Genomic DNA, 23,250 nt, shown 5'->3' on the forward strand with positions numbered 1-23,250 from the left:
AGAACACGTGCACGCCATTTTATGGAAACTTTGTGTGCAACCTGATAGTTTATGCAAGAATGAAGCAGTGTTTCGCTCCTGTCAACAGCATTGCATTCATTTTGTGAAAATGTTAATGGTCCCTGTCATGCTTACATCACTTTCATTTGCGTGAATCATGTCAGGCCTGGGCCTTGAAAACACCGCTCGGTTTTAGGCTATTGTTTTTGCGAACTTTCATCTTCTAAAACAACTGCCTATGATCGCGGGCATGTCATGCCGAACTTGTTTGTGGGTCCGTATTAGGAAGTGATCACATAATCCTCCAGCATGCCTTCACAATGTCTCCGTACCTTTTACCTAAGCTCCACACTGTCTCCAGTTCACCGGTACTTCACAAACTCATAAACTGGTGTTTTCGTGATCACAGACCGACATTCGGCCATTTTTCACCGGTACCCGTGGCACTGTCATGCTCAGAATGTCCACGTAACCACTGCTGGACCGGCTGAGGCGACTTTTAATGAGGTGCGCGCGTGTCAGGCCGTCTACCGCGGACCAAATGGGCCCGGTTTGGCTGGGTTTGCCTGTCAGCTGCCGGGGTACCGGGTTAGTGACCGATGGGAGTGAGGTTCCGGTGGCCTGGGCCCTGTGAGGATCTGTGTGCTGAAATTATGCAAGGTCTGGTGGTTTGGGTGGCCAGACGGCGACTGCGTTCGGTGGCTGCGTAGGTACTTGGATGTCGTTGGAACTATGAGTTTGATGACAGAACAAGAGGTCTCGTCTAGAATCATGTCCGAGATATGAATTACATGAGGCTAAACATAGTTAGGGACATTCTAGCTGCATTGGTCATCAAAAGTACTCAATGCCTGCATACTCGATTTTTTTTTTTTTGTTGTTGTTGGGTTAGGCCCTTTCGGTCGACAAGACCATTGCAGAGCCGGAAGGATGATAGGAATTAGGGGGTGACATTGGTCTGGGCAGGCACCCTAGTGAGTCGCCGGGGCTGAGCCCGTCCAGAGGACAGGCCACCCAGCCCCAAGGCACTCACTGCACCCGGCTACGGGGTGCGCTCCCTCAGGAGCAGCGGTGCCGCTCCAAGGGAGCAGCCCGCATGAGATAAAGTTGCCTGTCCAGCCCGGAGGGGGTTGCGGCGTGGAGGAGAAGGATTTCTGTATCCTGAGGATAGAAGCACGGAACGGTTACTCGAATGGCAGCGGTGTTGAGTGGTAACCAGTCTTATCAAGGTCCGAAGGTGTAGGTTGTTTCGTTCGGCCTCCACCTTATCAAGAATAGACCAGATTCAGGTAACAGTTTCATTTATTCAAGACATGAATCAGTCACAAAATGACACGGTACAAGCGTAAAATTCATAAATGTCAACATCTATCAGACACATATCACAGATTGCGCGCGGACCCCACGTCGTCTGGGCCACGGCGCTGACACCTAGCGGCCAGCGCAGCAGTCAAAGTTGCGATCGGGATGGTAGGTGTGGCTACGATCGGCTGAAGAAGCTCATGATGGATCTCCGGCCCTTGTTCGCCGCCGTTGTACTGTTGGTTCTGGGCTTCTCGTTGATGACCAGCTTCTTGTGAATCTCGGCGTCGATAAGCTCTTGCATGTCCCACTGAAAAGGAAATGCACGAAACGGTCAACTCACAAATACACCATCGAACCACAATAACCAGGTGAAATCGTACATGATCAAATTATGCTTGGCTAATCAAGGCCTAATGTTATAACTAAACGACGTCTTTTCACAAGACTAGCTCGTGACAGCATGGTGACAGCCCATGACCACTACTGCCCCCATCGGCGACTCTCTGAACCTCTAGTTGCCGTACCTGCCACTGGTCGAGCTGGCAGGAGAGCTGCACCTTGTGCTGGATCGACTCCAGAAGCTGCGAGTTGGTCTGCAGCACGTCTATCCTCGCCTTGGACAGCTCCATCTCGGCGTTGTTCTTCCTTTGGACCGCCTGGTCCCGGGCCTCCCACGCCTGACGAACAGAGATGACGTCATTTGTGTGTGACATCACTGGTCGTCAACACGAGAGTGACAGGTTGATGGCACAGGATGCTCTGTAAAACCCTCCCGGACACTGGCCGGCGGAAGTGTTTTGATTCGTGTAAGGAGGAAGCGGTGCACCCGGGGAGTGTCGCTGGCAGTTCCGCTGACTGTTGCCAGGAGTGGTGCTTCCGTTCCTACTCATCGTCCTCGAATGGCATATGGTTACGAAGGTGGCAGGATTGCGGAATCATGTGTGAGTCATGAAGTCACCCTAACGGGAAGCCTTATTAGGAGCTGTGGACCTTTTCTACATCGAACAGTCACGATCAAAGTATGGTGTTTGTTGTCATGCATGCAGCACGAAAGCACAGCTCGGCCATTTAGGGACCGGCAGTTATTATCGTGCTTAATGTTGTGACAATCTCCAATTATTTATTTTTGGCCGGTAAGTGGCGTGCCATGGTGAATGAAAAATGGTTTATGACTGGACAGGCAATTTTTAGAGCTACTCTGTCGCCGGGGTGGTCGGTAAATGCTGTTTGTTATCGTTTTCGGCTTACCTTCCTGACCAAGTCCTCTTTGGTTACATAGGCCGCATCAAGTTCCGACCTCAGTGCTTCCTTTTCTTCATGTAAAGCTACGCATTGCTTCTCTCTTATGGCAAGCTGCAAAAGACAAGATATTTTTTCATACGCCATAACCGAAGCCAAGAAAATCAATCACACTATATTGACACATAACCAGCACATTAATCTCATTGACATTCAGCTACCTTGAGAATCATATACACTATATAGCTAGATGAAAGTAGACGATGTAGCACTAATGAAATATTTCGTCCTCTAGTCGTATAACATAGACTCGCCCTGCCCCAGCCCCGGTCGCCCCTCCCCCTCCACCCCGCCCACCGGCCCTCACCTGTTTGTCGTGCCGATCGAGTTCGCTCTGCAGCTGCTGCAGCGTCTCCGTCTGCTGCTGGTGCTCCTGCTGCAGCTGCTCGTGCTGCTGGCTGACCGACTGCATCTGCTGCTGGATGGGCAGCTGCGCCGGCCGGCCGCAGTCGTCACACGAGCCGGCAGTGCAGACCGCCGGCAGCAGGCCGGCCAGCTCGGAACGGAGCGCAAGGAACGCCTCACGGAGCTCGCCCGGCTGTGGGGGAGGGAGGGAGGTCAGGTCACTGGGAAAGGGGATGAGGGAGGTCAGGTCATCCGGCTGTAGGGAGGGGAAGTCAAGTTACTGGGCTGAGGCGTAAGGAGAGAGAGGTCATGTCACAGGGCTGGGGCAGGTGTGCAACGGGCAAGCCAAGTGGCATAAGGCTTGGGAGGGGTGCGAGGTTAGACTCACTCCACCTGACTGGGGAAGGGAGGGACTGCGAGAGCCGGGAGCGAGCGGACATCTGAAGTCAATTCGTATTTAGGACTGAGAGAGGGAAGAGAAGTCAACTTCACCTGAGTTGAAGAGAAGGGGAGATGTCAAGACTCAAGGCCGTATTGGTGGTATTGCGAAAGGCGATATCAGCGTGGATGCATTGAAGGCGACAGATCACTGATTTGGGCCTATGACAGGACATAGATCAGGCCTGGGGCGTCACTATCATTGGTAAAAAGGTGGTGTGGGCCGATGGATCAATTATTAAGGGCATAGGATGTGGAGAGATAGGCGGGGCGTGGGCGATGATGGATTGTAACACTCTATAAGACGCCGGGAGAAAAGACTATTAGCCTGTAGGAGTAAAAAGCTGTTCTTGTTTAATTGAATCGCTAGTTGATAAGAAGAGATCCGTTCTCACAAAACCGCTCGTTAACTGGGCATGTAGGTAGGTGGCGTTCACTCACGGGTGTATTTCAAAATGACAACGGCATGACGGGCTTGAGACCGGGGTCTGGTTCAGTTACATTTAGTATGACAAGAACACGCCCCTAATTCACAGTCACCTGTAACTTCGATGGTGATTGCAGTCTTCTGCCAACTGATGAAGAACTCGATAAATAGTTGTTTCTGAAATCGAAGAAGAGTCGCAATGCGCCTGGGAGATTGAAACCGTTTAATATTCGGGTTTTTAAGTTGGACAGCTGTTTACCTGCAGTTTTGTCGTATCTGATATTGTCGGCTCCATCAGTGTGACGTCCAACGAAGGCTCTGAAAGAGGCACCACGGACATGTTGGAGTCCGTTCCTCCGATCGCCGAGTCCATCCTTCCGAGTACAGAGTCCGCTCCGCCGGCCATGGACGAATCTCCACCGGCCAGGGACGCATCTGTGAGGGTCTGTGAGGTGTCCGACATGATTTGAGAGGTCTCCGATGTGGTTTGAGCTAGCTCGCGCTTCTCCCGGCCAATACGAGCCTGCTCGGTTAGAGCCTTCAGTTGGCTGGTGGTCACTAGCGCCGCTCGGCGGAGTTGCTGCAAGTCAGAGCTTCCCAAACTGGCCGCTAGGTGGTCGTCGCACTCAACTTCGTCGCCAAACTCCATGAGCGTGACCTCGGCTGATGGGACATTCGTTACTGGAAAGAAAACGAGAGTTAAATCTCGGTTAATGAAAGCACTTTGGTAAACATTCAAATTGGGTGGCGGTGTAGTTAGAAAAAAATTGTATCTCTTCTACAATTTGACAAGGTAAGAACTCCACAAAAAGTCTTTCAACTTGCAATCGGTTCCTAAACAAGGTCGTAACAGTCAAACATCACGGTCTCCACCCCCTCGCTTCCCTCCCCACCCGCTCCCCACCTGATCCGATGCCTTCGTCCGCCGACGAGTCGAGCTCGTGGTGCAGCGAAGTGTGCCCGGTGCTGGCCGGCGACCCGTGGCCGGCCGCCGCGTCCAGCCGGTCACTGAGCGAGTTATTGGCGGCGGCCAGCTGCTCCAGCTGGCGGCGCTGGTCGCGCACCTGACCGCCGCGCTCGCGCTGCAGCCGCTCCAGCAGCAGCTGGCGCTCAGCCGTCTCGCGCAGCCGGTCCTCGAGCTGTGCGCGATCCTCGAGCAGGGAGCGCTCGCGCCGCTCCAGCTCGCGCCGCTGCTGCTCCAGAGAGGCCAGCTGAGGGAGTAGGGTACAGGTCAGCTGGTGAGGAAGATGAAAGGGTTAGACTGGGAGCCGGTGAGGCTAGGTACTCCAGCAGGGAGGACAGAGGGAGCCACAGTGAAAAGCAGAGGTGTCGTTTTTACTAGTAAATTTCCTAATCGACGGTGGATGCGGGCTGGCGAATGTCACCAAGTTAGTCCTGATACACGAATAGCAATCAGGCTCCTGATTAGCGATTTGATTTCTTTTCACATTCATGACTGAAGATTCTTGCCGAGCGAGACGGCATCTCGAGCAGGGAATCGCACGGAAGCACGAGACATGCTGGCAGCACAAGACAGCATCGCATGCTGGTATAAACCGATGCATGGGTTGTTCATGAGATGACCATCTTGATCATGACGTGATTGGGGAGTTGAGGGCATATTGATAAGTATGTTCTGACGATACTGTAGATGTCATTGAGTATGCGAAAGAGAAATCCTGTGAAACATATGCGCGCAATCTGTGTTGTTTCTACTTTCCCACCTGTTGTTCTCAATTGCCTCTCATACAGTTCGATACCAGAATGGCTGAGCCAGTGCGCTAGTGATTGAGACCCCTCTTATGCCTTCAATCGCCATTTACATTTCACTGTGTGACGGCGAAGGTATGAAATTGGAGGGTATTGAGTTTAAACAGTCACTGATGGAACAAAAATGTTGAAGCTGGCTATAGCGCAGAAAATGTGCTGCGACCTGAAAGAAAGCATGGGAATCGCACTTCCGATACATACGTTTTTCCTACTGTCATCGTTTTTTGTTCGAAGTTACTGATGCCCTGAACTCACTGACTGCGCGGCTATAGTTCCAAATGATGGCCTATTGCCTTGTCATGACACAGATCGATGTGCTATGTCATGACAGTTGACCATGTGGCTGACGACATATCGTGAACTATAATGACCAAAACTCGCACTTTCACGGGAGCGATGCGCATTTCTCATCTGAAGCTCTGAAGCATCTGAAGCCCGGTCCATGTGAGATGCATATCGCATATAGCCGGCGAAAGTTTATCATAGGTTGCATTGCATTGCATTTACTTTACGGCAGTCGCTGACAAACTCAGTTGCCATTGTCATAGTGGCATAGTGACATTGCTCCTGTCATGATGGTCCATCTGAATAATGCAAGTGTCGTGATCAGTGAGAAAAAATGCTGAGGCGCCATCGCGTTAACAAGCGTGGCCCATCACGTCAGCTCTCTCTCTCTCTCTCTCTCTCTCTCTCTCTCTCTCTCTCTCTCTCTCTCTCTCTCTCTCTCTCTCTCTCTCTCTCTCTCTCTCTCTCTCTCTCTCTCTCTCTCTCTCTCTCTCTCTCTCTCTCTCTCTCTCTCTCTCTCTCTCTCTCTCTCTCTCTCTCTCTCTCTCTCTCTCTCTCTCTCTCTCTCTCTCTCTCTCTCTCTCTCTCCTCTCTCTCTCTCTCTCTCTCTCCTCTCTCTCTCTCTCTCTCTTTCTCTCTCTCCCTCGTCTCTTTTGTAGCAGATAACCCTACCTCTTCCTTCATCTCGTCCACATGTGAGACGTGGAACTCGAAACTGTCCCTGCGGAGGTCCTGCTGCTTCCTCAGGTGCTCCAGCTGCTCCATGGTGTGTTTTTTCCGCCTTCACAGCCTGCCGGATAAAAACACACACGTTATTGAAATATGTGAGGTACGGCGGGCGAATGGAACGGTCGGTTAGGCATGTAAGTGGAGTGCGGTTTGGGGAAATAGACCGAAACGAGTCAATGGGTTTCGTTGCATTGGGTCCATGTATACCAACTGTTGCCGTCCGCAGTCCGACTGAATCGATATGTGAATTGTGATGTGCTGTTATGTCTGATAATCGGCCGCACTGATCTTATTCTACTCTTATATTCCGTTTCTGTTCTTCCCTTGTTCAAATGTGATGAACTACCTCGTAACTACTGTTTAAGATATTAATGATCCGTATGGTGACGAAGCAGCAAACCTTGATCAAAGGAACGTGTTCAGCGAACCTTGAATATGCACAGAAGGGCGCGTCTCAAGGCCAACTCCAAAGATCCATCATCACTAAGGCCAGACTGCGGTCTTCTCTAAAACTCACTATAAATACCATCGTCGCCCTCTCGACGCCGTGGTGAATACGGTCACAGATAATTCCCAGCATCATGGGCCTATCTCCCACCATTTTGGTGCGCCTGTCGGTAAAAGCATCTGCGGGCTTCCGCGATATTACGTCTGAGATTGCGTAACCTGAACGCCAGCACAAGAGGCTATCTTGACGGAGGTTTACGATTAGTTGTGGTATATAGCGTAACCTACTCTTATGCTTCGTCACCCTCCGATAATCACAAACCGTAGGAGATAATCAGATGAGATGATAATCAGAAGCGCGGCGGAAGCATGAACCAAGGTGTGGTCTTTTGCGGTGAAACTGAAAGCTGAGGTCGGGGCGCTGGGTCGCGGTTTATCTACCGATGGCTGTGGTTTCTCGTCAGTCCATCATAGCGACAAGAAGTGACAAGAAAGAAGATGGAACGTCAGTCACGGAGATAGAGATGATAGTTTTTTCGTAGTCACTCATTGGCGTATGGTGTTTGGTGATGTTATTCGGCCGCTTGTGAGTTCCATTGCACAAAGTTTACTATTTATTATCGCTAAAAAAGGTGAAACATAACTGACGCGTGGTTCGGTGGTGCTTCGAGCAGGGAGAGGGAAAATGGTGTCTGAACAGGTTGACTTACGTCTCGTAGCTGCCTGGCGAGCCGCTGGTTCTGCTCCGTCATGTCCTCCAGCATCTGCGAGCGCTGTTTATCGCAGTCCTTCCCCGAGTGCTGCTGCGCCTGAATCTGCCGCCTGCGGGGTCACCGAGCAGAAACACGAGACGGTCAGTGTCGCCGTCTCCGGTGAAAATGCGATGTAGCCAAGCACTGAGAAGTTGCTTGCTCCCTTTGACTTTTTAGTTTTTACATTTATTTATCAAGTGTGTTTATAAGGGCTGCTTTGTCTCCCTACCGGCATTACTACCGCTATAACAACTATGTATACCAAGGCACGTTACCAGCCGCCTTATACTTATATCATTGCGCCAGATAAATACCATATACTTTCCATTCGAGTGTCCACTTTAATCGGATGCATAGCGGAGGGAATTGGCTGAATGTTCGACCTGTCGACCTGTCACAGTTTATTCGACCCGTGCGGCTGTAACCGGACAGACCAGCGGGCGATGGGTGTGCCGCCCGGCAGAAGCCCCACATGGACTCTGATTTCACCCCGGGAGAAACCCGAGTGCCCCCTGATTGGATGAGCTGTCCGACAGATGTGGTCGAGACAGCCGGTGGGGTCTGTGATGCAGATGAGGTTGGGGAGGGTAGTATCTTCTCTCCCGAACCATCTCTATTATCCCCGGGGGTGCGGTGGATGACATTTCGATTATCATGTCTCCTCCACGTCTTGCGAGTTCCACGACTTGGGTGTGTTCACGGGATGGGTTGTAGTCGAGATGGGAGATGGTAAAGGCATACAGAGAGGTTATTTTTATATGAGTGGTCTGTTGAGCCCAGAGGCTGTCTCTCAATCGCAATCTAACACGTTTTTAGCTTTGTCTAGCTTTCCTCTCCTTGGTGGGGCATATTTTTTACGTTGGCATTCACTTGGATCTGAATCGTGTTAGTTCTAATAATGGTTCCGTTTCGATAACTATTTTGACCGAGGCCCTCCTTCTTCCCTCTGGATTATCATTGAGCCCCACCTGATAGCGGCGATGTCGGCCTGCAGCTGGACCACCTCGTCCTCATGCTCTCCCTCCATGGCCGAGATCCGCAGACGGAGAGTGTGCCGCTCCTGCTCCAGGTCCTGGAACACGAGAGACATTCTGCCGTCAGGAGAGGGAGAGATTGTTACAGAGCAGTTGTGAATGACGGTGTGAGGCGCCGAGTTGAGGTGGATCGAGAGATCGGAATGGTGTGATTTGGATAATTGTGCAGTACATTTTGGATCGGAAATGCTGGTGTTTATACTCGTGGCGCCTATTTGAGGCCCAACCCTTCCTTCTTAGGCGCCTGAATAAAAAGTTACATCTGCTTCACTATCTTGGGAACCAAGTCTTCTCGCCTCGTTTGACTTCCGCCACAGCTGTGCGTTTGAGCACAAAACACATCTCACCACCGCCGGCCGTGCCTCATCTCCGACCAGTGTGCATCTGTCGAGCCGTTTGTCACCTGGTCGTGTGGTGAGCGGGGTTTTCGAACCGGGCTATAGGCAGAGCAGCTGTCGCCACCAATCCCAGCCCAGATGGCTGCACATCTGTAGACCGTCTCATAATCCTCACAGCGCGGGCAGGTATGCGATGAAAGTGGTACGCCCACCCCCTGGTCTCCAGATGTGCGGGTGACAGCGAGTTGAGAATTCACTCGACGTTAATGAGCGGAGGCGGCATCTTTTCCCGGTGAGTTTACCATTGGCGCACAGGAAAGCAGGGCCATAATCGCTGTGGAAGGATGGACCGTCGGAATAAGTGCGGAACGATGCGAGGCGGAAAAGGGACAGCGGCGATGATTCGATCGGTTTCCGCCATTTCTGAGCTGTTGCATTGTGTCGCTTTGTTATGGAAGAACGTATTAACGGGCCGGCACCTGAGCCAGCTTTCCATGAAGGCACCCAAGCTGATCGCCATTTTTCAGCCCATTTGCCATTGTTGTTGGTGTCATATGGCCGTGATATGTCCGTGAAATCATTTGCAATGCTAGCTGGGCAGCTAAATTACCTGGCGCAGCAGGAAGGGAGCTCAATGAGTCTCTTGAGTAAGGGCGTCTGTGCTTCGTCCGTCCCAATGATTTATTTGGTTGAACCCAAAAAGATTTTTTGGTCGTACCAAAAAAAAGAGAAACAGACCAGCGAATTCAACGGCTGCAAAGATTGAATAAAAGCTTCGTTGTCGCTATTTGCTGATCATTTGAAAGACGTCTTACAAAATACGTTTAGAAAATAAAGGCTGGGAGAGAGAGAGAGAGAGAGAGAGAGAGAGGGGGGGGGGGAGAGAGAGAGAGAGAGAGAGAGAGAGAGAGAGAGAGAGAGAGAGAGAGAGAGAGAGAGAGAGAGAGAGAGAGAGAGAGAGAGATAGAAAAAAATATTCATCAGTGTTTTGCCTTTTACTACCGAATAAAAAACGTTTTCCTAGAGAGAGAGGTGTCAAATATAAGCATTTCGGTTATCTCTTCAATAATCATGAAAACGGTCTTGAGAAACGCTAAATGAAACCTTTAACCCGCGCCCAGCTGGGGGTCCTGGATTTCCACGCCCTGCTGGGGGGGTGTTTGAACACCCCCCCTTCTATCTCGGCTCCTGGGCCACGTAGCGATACGCGGAAGGCGGCGTTCGAAAGAGCGTCAAAAATAATGAGGAAATCACTTCGGTCAATTTTTTGGTCAGGTCAAAGGTCAGGTCACCAGAGGTCATTGAAGGCAAAATTTCGCCGATTTCCAGGTCGAATGTCGACAATTTCCAAGAAGCCAACGCATAACTCGGGAACCAATAGAGCTACAGCGCCGCGGAAAAGCGCATTCGATAGCCCTATTAACGCCCTTTCCGAGTAATTCTCTCAGATTTGACCTAACGTCAACGGTTTTGCCTGCAGGGGGCAAAAACTGCAAAAATAGCCGATTTTTTCGGAAACAGTTTTTCTGCAATAACTTTTGACCCAAGCCTTGTACGAGCTTACTTTTACCGGCATCGTGTTCCTCTCGTCAAGACGCATCGAATGAACTATAACTTGACCTTGAAAGGTCAACTTCAAAATTTGACCTCAGGTCAAGGTCATGACCTGACCGGAAAGGGTCATGTTGCATATCAGTCGATCCGTATCGTCGATCTGAACACATCTAAGGCGTTTTCATCGCTCTAGCATGCCTCTATCAAAAGTTATTTGCGAAAAACTGTTAGATACCATTCGTGACCTAAGATGACCTCAGGGCATAAACAGGGGTCACGGACACCATTTCCATGTTCAGTGTGTCTAAACCACTTGTAATTCAGTGTTTGGGAGTGTTTATAGTGTCTTTCGTCGAAAAGAGGCGCATTTCAATTTTCTCCCATTGACTTATAATGGGGAGGTCGCAAAATTGACCTGACCTTAGGTCATCGATATCAAAATTCTGAGATATACATTTTGTACATGCTATTGCTCTCAGCAATCGCTGAAAGTTTCAAAGCGATCGGTCACTCGGTGTAGCTATGACAGACATTGAAACTTTTTATGAGGTGATGTCACTTCAAGTGACCTGGTGACCTGACCTTGAATGACCTTGGTCTGAAATTTTCACAACATGTGTAGAATTGATGTATGATGCGCCGCCGTTTTTGAGATATTCGCGAAAAACCACAAGGGGGGTGTTCAAACACCCCCCCAGCAGGGCGCGGGTTAAACGAATATAAGCATAACAACTAAAAGTGGTCGATTTGTTGAAATTTCCTATTATCTGGAATCGGTCAGAGCCCGGTGGAGAAACCCGCTCCCATGGCGCGCACACATGGCACTCCTAACCGTCCCAGAATCGACGATAACCTGTGAAAAGTCCGTCCCACCGTTATCAGCTGTCGGCCACCAGGCGCGACCTCGTTATTGGAGCGACATCGATTCATTCTGGTGCCATATTTCATCACCAGTGTCACCGCCGTCACTGTGTGGCGTAACGTGGCTCCGCGTGACGCCCGGCGCGGTTCGTGACGCGCCGTCACGCGCTCGGCTCGTGCCGGGGGTGTCACGCCCGCCGACAGGAGTACACGGGCCCCAGAGCAGCGCGGCGGCGGCAGGAGATTCGGGATCAGATTTGGCGTGAGGTTGCGTAAAAAACGTGAGAAGGTGGGACTATACAGGGACGAGCCGATCTGATCTGCACTGCCGAGCTCGTGTGTTACGCTCGCATAACCGTGCGTAGTAACATAGTTACAACCCCTGTAGTATATTATGTTTCAGCTTGGTGCACGAACCTCATCGCTTTCCATAGTTTCAGCTCGACCTTTGTTCTAAATTTCATGGCAAGTGCTTTAGATTTTCGTGCCGCATGGGTTAAAGAGGCTGATTCTTGGACCTCGAAATTATGCAACGCAGGCCGTCTCAAATACAGCATCGGAAAATACAAACCTTGAAATATGTTTCGACGACTCGTGCCTTTCCGTTAAGTCTGTTTATATGTGTTTCATTCTTTTACTCTGACTTTGTTGAAGGCACTTGTGTAATGTTCGTTGCTGGTCTTCCAGTGCTTTTGGAGAATTAACTGACAGCACGTCTTTACCACGAAAGCTCATGAGTTCCTGTACTCTGAAGTAATCGTTTCGACACACCAGACTGGGCGAGACAACGGTAGGTGGGCAGACTTCTGTGACATCATTTATATCTGCCAACATCCCCGCCCGCTCCGCCGACCAAACGACTCTATTCTCCGCCTCCCGCTCGTTTCCGACGTTCCGAGACGTTCGCTGCGCAGCGCGGCGTTCCGCGGCGAGCGCTTCATTGCGCGACTCGTCGTGAGAACATACCGACTGCTGCGCTCGAGCCGCACGTGCCAATACGGGTCGGCGCGCTGCCTGCCGGTCTGCCGGCCCGCTCAGGCACGCGGCACGCTCCCATGCCGGCGGCAGGCCGGTGGCCGCTGGCGAGTGCTGTATGAGGCACCGGTGCCGAGCCGGCCGACAGCCACAGATGATCGTGGGACCGTGCCGCCGCCACTGTGCCAATTGTGGCGCGGCCCGACTGGCCCATATTCTCGGCTGGAGACGGGCGCGGCGCACTCGAGACGGGAGTGGCGCGGCCCGGGTCAAGTGCAGTGGAGCACGGCGGCCAGTCGGTGTCAGAGATGACCTTGCTCCGGTCACGGTCTGTAGGTGCAGTAAATGAGGGGGATTCCGAACAGGTGATACTGGTGGGGCTGGTGCTGGCGGATAATTGAGACTATAAGTAAGTTCATGGGTGGCTGAACCTTTTCAATAACCATTCTGGGACAACTTCGGTAACATCGTTTGAAGATACATCGCTGACCTTCAAATTAAAGTCACCACATGCATAATCCATACGTTTTATATCAAATCGTCTTTTTTTGTGAACATCGCATGTCCATTTCTAGTCACATACAGGAAGACATCTACTTGGTCTTCACTGATCCCGAGGCCGAAGTGCTGCCACGCCTGAGTTCTGTCCATTACGACCCTGTCCACTGAGGTCTGTCCACTCTGGTCAGTCCACTGAGGTCTGTCCACTCGCGGTGGCCACCTCTCAGCGTATCTCCACACCATTAGTCGCCGTCCATTAGCTCGACCTACCACCACGGCGTGCTTACCGAACTAACAACGACCGCTAACGACCCGTGGACTCCCTGGCGGAACACGAGCCGTCTTTGACTAATTATTACCGGAGGATGTGTGCGGTCTGGGGACAGATGGATCGGCCTTCATCTGGGGCCCGTGAATAGCCGTGGTTTGACATTGAAAGAAACGTCTCCCCAATGCTCGAGACAGTTGAAACTCCGTAACAACTGCTGTCCATTGTTTTGAGAAAAGTCGTGAAATGAAATTAACTTTTTACGGTTAGTATGGACGAGTGGATTCGGAACTGCACTGTATAACCACAGAGGACGCGATATCAGAAGGTCGTCTGAGTTGCCACTTGTCTGGACCTACTGAACCGTCCCCATGGTTTGTCTGCACTGTGTTTGGCCGCTGGAGCGGAGTTTGAGGACCCCACCGTCGTAGGCGATGAGCGTGACGAGGGTCCCCGCCGGACGCGACGCCGCGACTCCTGGGCTGAGTGCTCAGCCACCGGCTCGCGCGCGGTTCGTTGGCTTTGGAAATCAATCATTATACTCGCCTTCCTTCGGCCTCACATACCAGGAGCCGCAGGTTACCCTTCAGAGTCCCACAAGCGCATCACAATTGTGGCTTTTGCTTCCGCGTCGGGGATGGGAGAAACAATTCAATCGGGCACAAACTGGAGTTGACGTGCGTGACAGCTGAAGCGAATCGCTGATTAATGGGTAAGATTTGAGTGGCATAGTGATTGTTTTTTGCTGAGCCTGTTTGGCATCAGGAAGTGGTGAAAGAAGACATCGATATCGCATGCAACCACGAGCACGATGCATGTCCTGCAAGGTGTTTTAACAGAACTTATATGAATATTTATTGTTCACTGAATGAATTGAATCAAACGTTGTGATGATAGCGTTTGCCATGCGCGCTTCATATAGACTAATGGACGTCCCTATGCGGAGCCTGCGTCTAAGGCGTGCCTTGCGGTGCAGTGTGTATTCAGGCTCGTACCGCTAGCGACATCTATTGTATTTTCCCAAAAGTAAAGCCTAAGAAACTGAATGCCTAGGGCTTATCAGCGTAGCAAGGGACGTTTGCGAATATGTACGAACGACATAAAAAGTAGTGCCACAAAGGCTGCTGTGTGGTCAGACACGCTCAGGTCCTGATCTGCCCTGCGATAGCTTCGAAACCAACCGGCAGTATCGTGAACACGACAGCCCCGTGTTTTCCAGCGACACAATTGTGCTGTCTGGCTCAGAATGGCGTGGCATGGACCGCAGCACATACACCCACACACCCGGATTGGCCCGTGCTAGGTTAGCCCTGAAAACCACTCGGTCAGAAAGGACAGTAAAACCGGCAATGCAGTGGATTTAGCTGACCTTGGTGCTGGTCACTTCGAAATTAGGGACGGGGTGGGCCATGATTGGCTTTTGTCATCGGTGGAAATGTATATTTTCATTTCATTTGGACGATACTTTTGCAATTTTCCCGACCACTGACCAGTTCTCTCGCTCAGTGATTTTTCAACATTCGCATTGTGAGCAATGCTCAGGTGTTAATGTTAGACAAAGATAAAATGCAGATGGGAAGATAGAATGTTATCATCGAAAACCTTGATCACGAACTACCCCAACACCTACCGTGTTCTTCCCACCCCGCACAAGCTATTTCCTCGCTTTGTGGTTGAGAGCAGCTCCATCAGATCAAACTTCAGTTCGTGATCGATTTGGGGCACGACTGTCGTCAACTTCACTGAGTGGACAACGGAGCTCGTGATTTGATCAAACACGGCCGGACCGCGCAGGTCGACTTATTGGCTGGTGTGTCAGCCGGGGGAATGAGACATTTGATGACATAGTTCGGTTAGATTGTGAGATTCATGCGGTAAGGTCATTCAATTAAAGTAATTGGGTGAAGGCTAGTGATTGATTACATCCGTCTTCGTTTGATTAAATGTAGGCATGACATCGCTCTAAACGACATAAACCTATAACATTTGTAACTGGTTAAATGACCATTGACCGTGCACGTTATCAATGATTTTTTTTCTTGTTGCTTTCGTTACGCATTGTTAGTTACGCATAATTAATTATGTTACGCATTGTTAGCTATGCTATTTTCATAAAGGAAAGGGAAACATCAATGAAAGATTAACAGAACGCTTGTTTCTCGGTCACAGAACTCGTTTCTTTGGCCACCCTTTCTAATTAGGAACCCATAATTAGGACGCCGCGGTCTGTCACCACACAATTTGGGTAACCACGCCTCTGACCGCACCCCAAAGCAGGTCTCTCTCCAGCGTCTCTTGGTGCCGCCCACCGCGGTCCAATCTCCACCATCCCCCGTCCAATCTCCGCCTCCCACCGTTTAGAGTCCACATGCAGTCTCCACCGTCCGCCGTCCACCGATCACTGTCCATTGTCCACCGTCCGCTGACCACCGTCAAACATCCACCTACCACCGTCCTTTGTTCATCATCTCGCGCGCCGTTCACTGTTCAGTTTCACCGCCCAATATCTACTGTTCACTTTCCGCTGTCCACCATTCACCGCCTTCAGACACTAATCGCACCCGCTCACCGTTCGTCAATCGCCATCGCCCTATCTTAGCTACCGTAACCGACAACAGCTGCTTTGTTGAAAAGGAGCGTCTGCCGGAAATTGTCTCGTGCGCTCCGACACCGAACGGTTCCGGGTTCCAGCGCGCGCAGTGATCTGAGATTGGATTGGATTCGTGATTGATGATTGCGAACTGCGGCTGTATCGAATGGGATTTTAGATGTGATTTATTGGAAATATGATAGTAGGAAACCTGGGCCACTCACTGGCGTTTCCTAATAGGAACTCGGAAGTGATACGTCGCAACGTCTGGGTGTAGGACCTCAAAGGTGGTGATGGAATGCTAATTGAGTGCCAGCATTGTTAGCTTGATTATCTTGGCTCAAATGACAAATGAGATGGTGTATTCATGGCGGCGCCGGCTAACCACGTTCTGTAATTATGATGGAGCACGACAAGGTTCAGTGCAAGTCCGCCGAAGATTGCGTTACACCGGCAGTTGAGCTCGCTGCTAATACGCCGACACTCACCGACAGCCGATGTTGCAAAACTCGACTGCCGCTTCTGGAAGCGAATCCGGTTAGACATGATGCTACCGTGGTATTGCTGCTTTGTTGGGACCAGTTCCCTCAGCCGGTCCTGTCGGGGCCCGGTTACACCACACCACATCATGGACCGGACGTCCGGCCCTGGATAAACCACAGGCCCGTTCACTTCATCCCCCATCGCTCCAATCCGGCCCGACCCTCTCCCAAAACATTCCATCGCGCCGCTACCCTGCCCGTCCGCCCCGCCTCACACCGCACTCCGTCCCTCCCCTTCCAAAACATACCACCATGTTTTTACCTTACCGTAGCCAGTAACCACCCATCCTATCCGCCCCATCCCTTCTGAAACATATCACTCTGGCTCTACTCTACCGAACCCGTCAAACCCCGTCCCGTCCCGCCCTGTCCCGACCCAGATAACCAGCGCCGCACATTCCATCCCGTTCACCCATATTCCCCTCCGCCCCATGTGGTGTTCCGGCCCGGCCCGGCCGACCGACCCCGGTAACACAGGACCACATGAGTCAGTGGCGTGGCATCGACCCGGCGGACGGGACAACAGAACTCGAAGCCGTCACCGCCGCCGGCTGGTCACGAAAGGTCTGACTCGTGATGAGTCGACCGATGCGGTACTGTGTGTGTTCGGCTGTGGTATAGGGGCTTTTTGGGTGATATGGATTGGGTTTTTGTGATGTGTGCCGATGGTGTTGGCGCTGATTGAAGTATGGTCAGTGACTCAGTGTGTATCGTGATCATACATTTTATATGGTTCATGTGGCATTTCAAGTAGAGGCATTCAAGCGAAATCATGAAAAATTGAAGACGGTAAATAGCGCAGATATGCTTCTGGGTATTTTTCGTGGATGCGTCATGATAAAGAGCCTAAGCGTTGAATCGAGGAAAACACGTGCGCAGTTGCGGTTGAGCGTCACAGATCGCCGATCGGATCCTCTTCTTCAAAGGTCACCTGCCATCACCATCGCTAAATAAGTTCGATGAAATTCGCCTGCTTCAAACGGCACGCCACGGCCAATGTCACTCCCACGCGGCTCCACAAGTAACAGCAGCGCGTTGTCGGCCGGCTAATCGGCGTTCTACGTGCGTTTGTTGCATGTCGCCCACTCCGTCGAACCTGTTTCATTGATATATGAGTCGCCGGGCGTGACATTTTCCACTTGTTACCAGGATAGTGCCGCTGATATCATCGGAGACATGTGCGCCCTTTCCTCGGTCGGCTTTCTATAGCCACTGCCGTTTAACCTTTCACATGGAGTGTTGTAGTGAAAGCCACCTTTGGTGACCTAAGACAGGCGGACATTTGAGGGATCATCGCGAACGTGATTGATTCACTGAGAAAATATGTCGATACTCTGGTCAAATTACTTCTATATCCCACGTTGATATGTTATCCCTTTTCTGTTGGCATATCGAATGCGACCTTAGGAAAACGTAATCAAGCAAAAGCTTAGTCAGACTGCAGCAGCTAGGATTCAGCATGCAGAGTCAGCCGTGGAGGTCAACACCCTATTACACGCCACAGTCACCCCGGAAAATGTCACCGCCCTAGCCCCCACCCTCCCTCCCTCCCCACATCTCGCCGCTGCTGACCGAACCACTGCACCCGCCGCGGGGCGCAATACCTGGCTCAGCGGGGTCGGTGGGACCCTGTCAGCGCTAGCAGTTCATGGACACCAGCTCATACTGACCGCTCCAGCGACCCCTGTGAGCGTGCACGGATGCAGCGTGCACGGTGCACTGGGGGCGTGCACGCGGCGTCGTCCGGTGGTGGCTCGTGAGAACGGGGCGATCGGCGCCGGACGGAGCCCATGGGACCAGCCCTGGGCGGGCCGGTCAGCGAAACGTAGCGGTTCGTGTGAATGGAACGCGTGACGGTGGACGGACGGACGGACGGACACGGTCCGAACTGGGGAGCGGCGGTAACCAGGGAGGGGGAGGAGGCGGACACCGGAAATAGGTGTGGGAGGCAGCAGGAGTTTGGTTGGCCAGTTTGTCCTAGCCTAGCTGGTCCGAGGCTTACTCGCTTAGTTCGGGGTTCGAGTCGACCGAACCGACTTATACGTCGACTCACGAACTCACTGACTCACGGTCGGGTCGGCTTACGAAGTTAATAAGACGCTATGCTATGTGGCATTTACTCAGACTTTTATGCAAAGCATAGGTGAGCGGCCGTTAGTGAAAGCGCCTACGTCGTTAAATATCCATGGTTGAACCGTTCGTATTTTGTGAACGGTTGCTGGCTAATTTGAATGGCATTAGGTCATAGTTAAAAACGCCTTTTTAACAATTTTCTTACGCAGCAGGTCATCCATGCTTACCTATTATGAGTCTCTGTCTAACTACCAGAAACTAAAAGTTTTGTATTAAATATTATATTTGTATTTACTATAGATGTTCATGGTCCAAAACACCCTAGCACGTCATGTTTGCGTTATTATTCGTAATACAAAAATACTTGATGTCATATTGAAACCTCTTTGTCACCTGTGAGTCATGCATGATGCATGCTCAGCTTTTTCCCAAACTGGTCACTGTCGCCCGCAGACGTGAAAACATTGTGCACTTGTCGTGTCAACGAACCAAACATGCAAGCCATACAAGCTGGTGGGACAGTAGGAGAGCACGATAAAAACGGACAAGGTCGAACACGGACTGTGGCCGATTGCACGACCCAAACAATGCTGCACAGTGCTGCGGCACTGTGACTTTCCCGAACAGAGAACACTGCCGCCGAAACACGGCTTAGAGAGCTTAATTACGAATATTGGTGAAAGGTCGTGCAAAGGAGAACACAATTAGACTGTAACGTCCTGTAAAATGAATGATCGGTTTCCTTTCCTGTGACGGGACATCGTTTGATGTGAGTTTCTTGGAAATCGGAAAACATCTGCCGTAGAGCTGTCCATTTCCGTGCCCTTGCTATAGAAAGATTTGACGCATATTCTAGCGCTGTCGTAGGTGTAGCTTTTACCGGGTTCATGTGCAACATTGTAATATTTTTTTCGTGGCGCTCAATGATGCAAGGACGAAATCGACCGTCAAATGTCCATGACATTTCAATCAGGGTGTCATTGAATGTGTCGCACTTGGTTTAGCAGAATGAAACGACATAATTCCTTGCTTTCATACCTTGAGAATTACGATTATAAATGGAGCGTAAATATGGACTGCAGTGGATGTACGAAAATCTCCCACGATAGAAGCGTGAGTGATATTCGTTTCCCAGAACCCAGAGGCGCTGAAACGCAGCTAGGTAGGTACAGGAAAACTTCATTACTACTGATGAGGGAAAATGTTACAAACGTGTTTGCCTCAATTTCGAACGTCTCAAAGTGCTTCCGTGACTATGATTTTGCACAATTACAAAAATTGCATAGGCTATCCTTCTGCTAAATCATTCATTCTGCTAAATATAGGCAAATATCAAGATCGTTGAGCGCATTGTTTATTTGCAACTCAGTGAATATTTTGATGAACATCGACTTTGGTCGGCTACCCAACACGGTTACCGAAAGCTCCACTCCACTGAGACAGCTCTCACCGTTCTGTCAGATTTTATTCTTTCGGCTATGGACGCTTCTGAGATCGTACTTGTTGTTCTGTGTGATCTGTCGAAGGGCTTTGATTTAGTTGACCATGATCTCCTACTTGCTAAGCTCAAGTTATACAACATTGACACCACATGGTTTGAATCGTATCTTTCTGATCACAGTCAGCAGGTGCAGTATCGCGGTGCGGACGGCCAGCTGGTCTGCTCCGATTCACTGCCCATCACGATGGGTGTGTATCAGGGTACAGCTCTGGGTCCAATTTTGTTTTCAATTTTCTGCAACGACCTGGCTCTACATGCTTCTGATGCAACCATCATTCAGTACGCTGATGACGTGCAAATCGCTGTACGCGGTAAAAAGAGCCACTTACCTGAGCTCATTGCTACCATGGAGAACCACCTTGGTGCTCTCGCCGACTGGTTTAGCTCCAACAGGATGAAAATTAACCATTCTAAGACACAGCTCATCGTTCATGGCACAAAAAGTACTTTGCAAAGCATCCCACCTGTTACGATTAAGTTTGGTTCATCGTTCATCACTGAAAGTCAAACTGTGAAAAATCTTGGACTTACCATGGATCGCTGCCTGAGTTTTGATGATCACATCACTCACCTTGTCGCGAAATCAACTGGCATCCTCATCTCTTTAGCTCACTCTAGACACGTGCTGCCTTCTTGGACTGTCGCGTATGTGGTGAATGCTCTTGTTGTCAGTTCAATACGTTATTATGTGTCTGTGTATGGCTCATGCAATGATTCCCAGTTGCACCGTGTGCAGAAACTCTTGAATTTCTGCGCACGTGTCATTGGTGGTCGGCGCAAGTATGATCAGGTATCCGATGTACTTCGGCAGCTGGGGTGGCTCTCAGCGAGGCAGCTCGTCAGCTATCATAGGCTGTGTCTGATCAAGACTGCGCTTGATACCCAGTTGCCAGCGGATATTGCAGCGATGCTTTCATATGTGCCGACACCCCACCACACTCGGCAGTCTGGCCAGTTACAGTGCCCACGTGCAAAGACATGCTCTGGTGCTAGGCGTCTATCTCATGCCAGTGCGTTATTTAACAGACTGCCCAATGAGCTGCAGTCTCTGTCGCGACCTGCCTTCAAACGACAGCTGAGACTTCTGCTGCTTCGGGAGGTAGGATAGGTTCGTGGAGTGCCATGTCTTATCGCGTGTTTCTCCTCTTCATTTTATGTCATCACTGTTTTATATCTTATGACTTGTATGTGTGACTCGGGCGCTGGAAGAGCCACTTCTCAGTGGATGCAACCACGAATAAACTATAAACTATAAACTATATCCGTTATTATTTGACATGGTATGTCTCGTCGTCTTCCTGTTTACATAAAATAGGATGCTGCCTTTAGATGCGTGAAATACAACCTGTTAAAAGTGAAAAACGCACAAAGTAGCCTGAGCTTTGCACAACGAGCAATGACATCCATTGGCCGTGCCCACCTGTCCACACCGACAACGACAAAAAGTCACAACCGAACGGGCACGATGGGGATAAAGAGCGCAATCTTGGTTATAAGTCACGACAAACCCGTTATACATCGGTGGTTGAGTCATAGTTTGCCCTCAGAAAAAGTCGCGAAGTCTCAAAAATACACGTCGGATGGTGCGCGGTGCGGTGAAATTCCTGAGCGGCCGGAGTGACATCGACGGGGAAAAATCGTCGAGTTTGACGATTGATGAGCGACATTGTGCGACAAGTGTAACACACAATGCGGGTGCGGGTGCAGGCATGGAGCGTAGGGTGGAAAGCACCCTGGATCGGCGAACAAGGTTGGAACTTTAGGTGACCTCTCACTTCACGCGACAGAAATCGATGTCCCATGATTAGAGTGACAAACGAAGCAATTTCTCTTCCGCAGGTCAGGTCACAATCGGAGTGAGTTTCGCTTGTGTGGGTGAACCCCGTAGGTCATCCGTTTGACACCAAAGGTGGTATTTGCGGGTTATGACCTGTGTCACCTGGCGTCGGAGGGTCACTTTCTCCATGTCACACTCAGAGACAGGCTGCTAATCTAGACATGGACATTCATTCCAACAGCACGTGCCGTTCTCATACCCGCGACATTTGGATCAGAGGTCAGAGCATTGCGTGATTTGTATAACAGAAACCACGTGCGGTGCTCGACTGGAGTATGAGAAACGAGCTCAGCTCACACCACCCTGGGGCCGTCCGAAGTTCGAACCATGTATGGCCACCACCCCACAGTGCTCCAGATCCATACCACATCGACCGGCCGGCCCGAATCGGACGGCAATTTTACGGCCGATCATCACGAACAAAACACGGAAGTGGTCCGCGCCTCACCTCGGCCTGTCTCTGGGGCGGGGCAGAGGGGAGAGTCGCTCTCCGCTCTGCCCAGCCCGCCCGGCGCGCCCACGCAGCGACAAACAAGGTCTGATCGGACCCTGAGACCCCGCTCCACCCCTAACTGGGCTGGGACGGCTCGGCAGGTGCTGCTGAGAGGGTCTGTGGGAGGCTGCTGTGTTCGGGTATGTGGGGGTTGGTGATTAGTCGAGGTTACAAAGTACAAACCCACACTGCACTGACAACCAAAACGATTCTCTATTCCCTTTGATCATGGTGTGTCATGCTCCTATAACTCTGCCGTTTTCCTGGCGGAATGCCCTTAAGATACTCAAATGATTCCTCTAATGATTCCTTTTAAGCATATCAGGGGTTTTGGTCTAAAACAACACCCTGATCATTTTCTTCGAACATACCCAAACTATACCCTCATTCTTAACCCTATTAGTGGCAGGCTCCTGGCTACCCCCTATTAGTGGCAGGGGGGGCTGTTTACGACCCCCCCTTGATATCTCGAGATCTAACGGGCCGATTTTCAAAATTCAAACGGCATTCGATTTCGCTCAACGTGATCTACATTTCTAAAAAATAAAAATTAAAAAATGTCAATAGGGGGGGTAGAGGAGGGTAAAAACGGGCAAATTGCAGATACATTTTAGACTGTTTATCACGGCCAGGTTTCTGAACCAATCTTAACGCAACTTTTGCCGATCGATAGAGAATGAACCAGGAATTCACATGGATCCTAAAAATATGCATTTTCAAAAATCATAGGCGGATACAGATCATTGAGATTGGGGGTACACAAAAAGTATAGTAAATAAGGTTTTTGTTGGTACTGTTTCTAAAAAGGGTGGTAATGGTCTTGTTATGTTATAATTTTCTTATGAGAGAACGACTAAAATTGTATTAGTAATGCATAGGCGGTGTC

The 23,250-nt window shown here is 50.6% G+C and overlaps 1 protein-coding gene across 1 annotated transcript in view; it reads right to left on the reverse strand.

Moving 5' to 3' along the window:
* Positions 1-1,287: 1,287 nt before the first annotated feature.
* Positions 1,288-23,250, reverse strand: part of LOC122365728 (bicaudal D-related protein homolog) — a 53,003-nt gene continuing 31,040 nt past the window's right edge. Inside the window, exons 2-10 of the mRNA XM_043337226.1 lie at positions 8,766-8,869; positions 7,756-7,867; positions 6,542-6,659; positions 4,719-5,025; positions 4,074-4,495; positions 2,912-3,142; positions 2,554-2,658; positions 1,830-1,982; positions 1,288-1,612 (exon numbers count right to left, since the gene is read on the reverse strand). Coding sequence (XP_043193161.1) covers positions 1,481-1,612; positions 1,830-1,982; positions 2,554-2,658; positions 2,912-3,142; positions 4,074-4,495; positions 4,719-5,025; positions 6,542-6,634 — 1,443 coding nt within the window. The 5' untranslated portion in view covers positions 6,635-6,659; positions 7,756-7,867; positions 8,766-8,869 and the 3' untranslated portion in view covers positions 1,288-1,480. The remainder of the gene's footprint in view (positions 1,613-1,829; positions 1,983-2,553; positions 2,659-2,911; positions 3,143-4,073; positions 4,496-4,718; positions 5,026-6,541; positions 6,660-7,755; positions 7,868-8,765; positions 8,870-23,250) is intronic.

This window comes from Amphibalanus amphitrite, unplaced genomic scaffold, assembly GCF_019059575.1.
Source record: "Amphibalanus amphitrite isolate SeventyFive unplaced genomic scaffold, NRLGWU_Aamphi_draft 000003F_arrow, whole genome shotgun sequence".
NCBI lineage: Eukaryota > Metazoa > Arthropoda > Thecostraca > Balanomorpha > Balanidae > Amphibalanus > Amphibalanus amphitrite.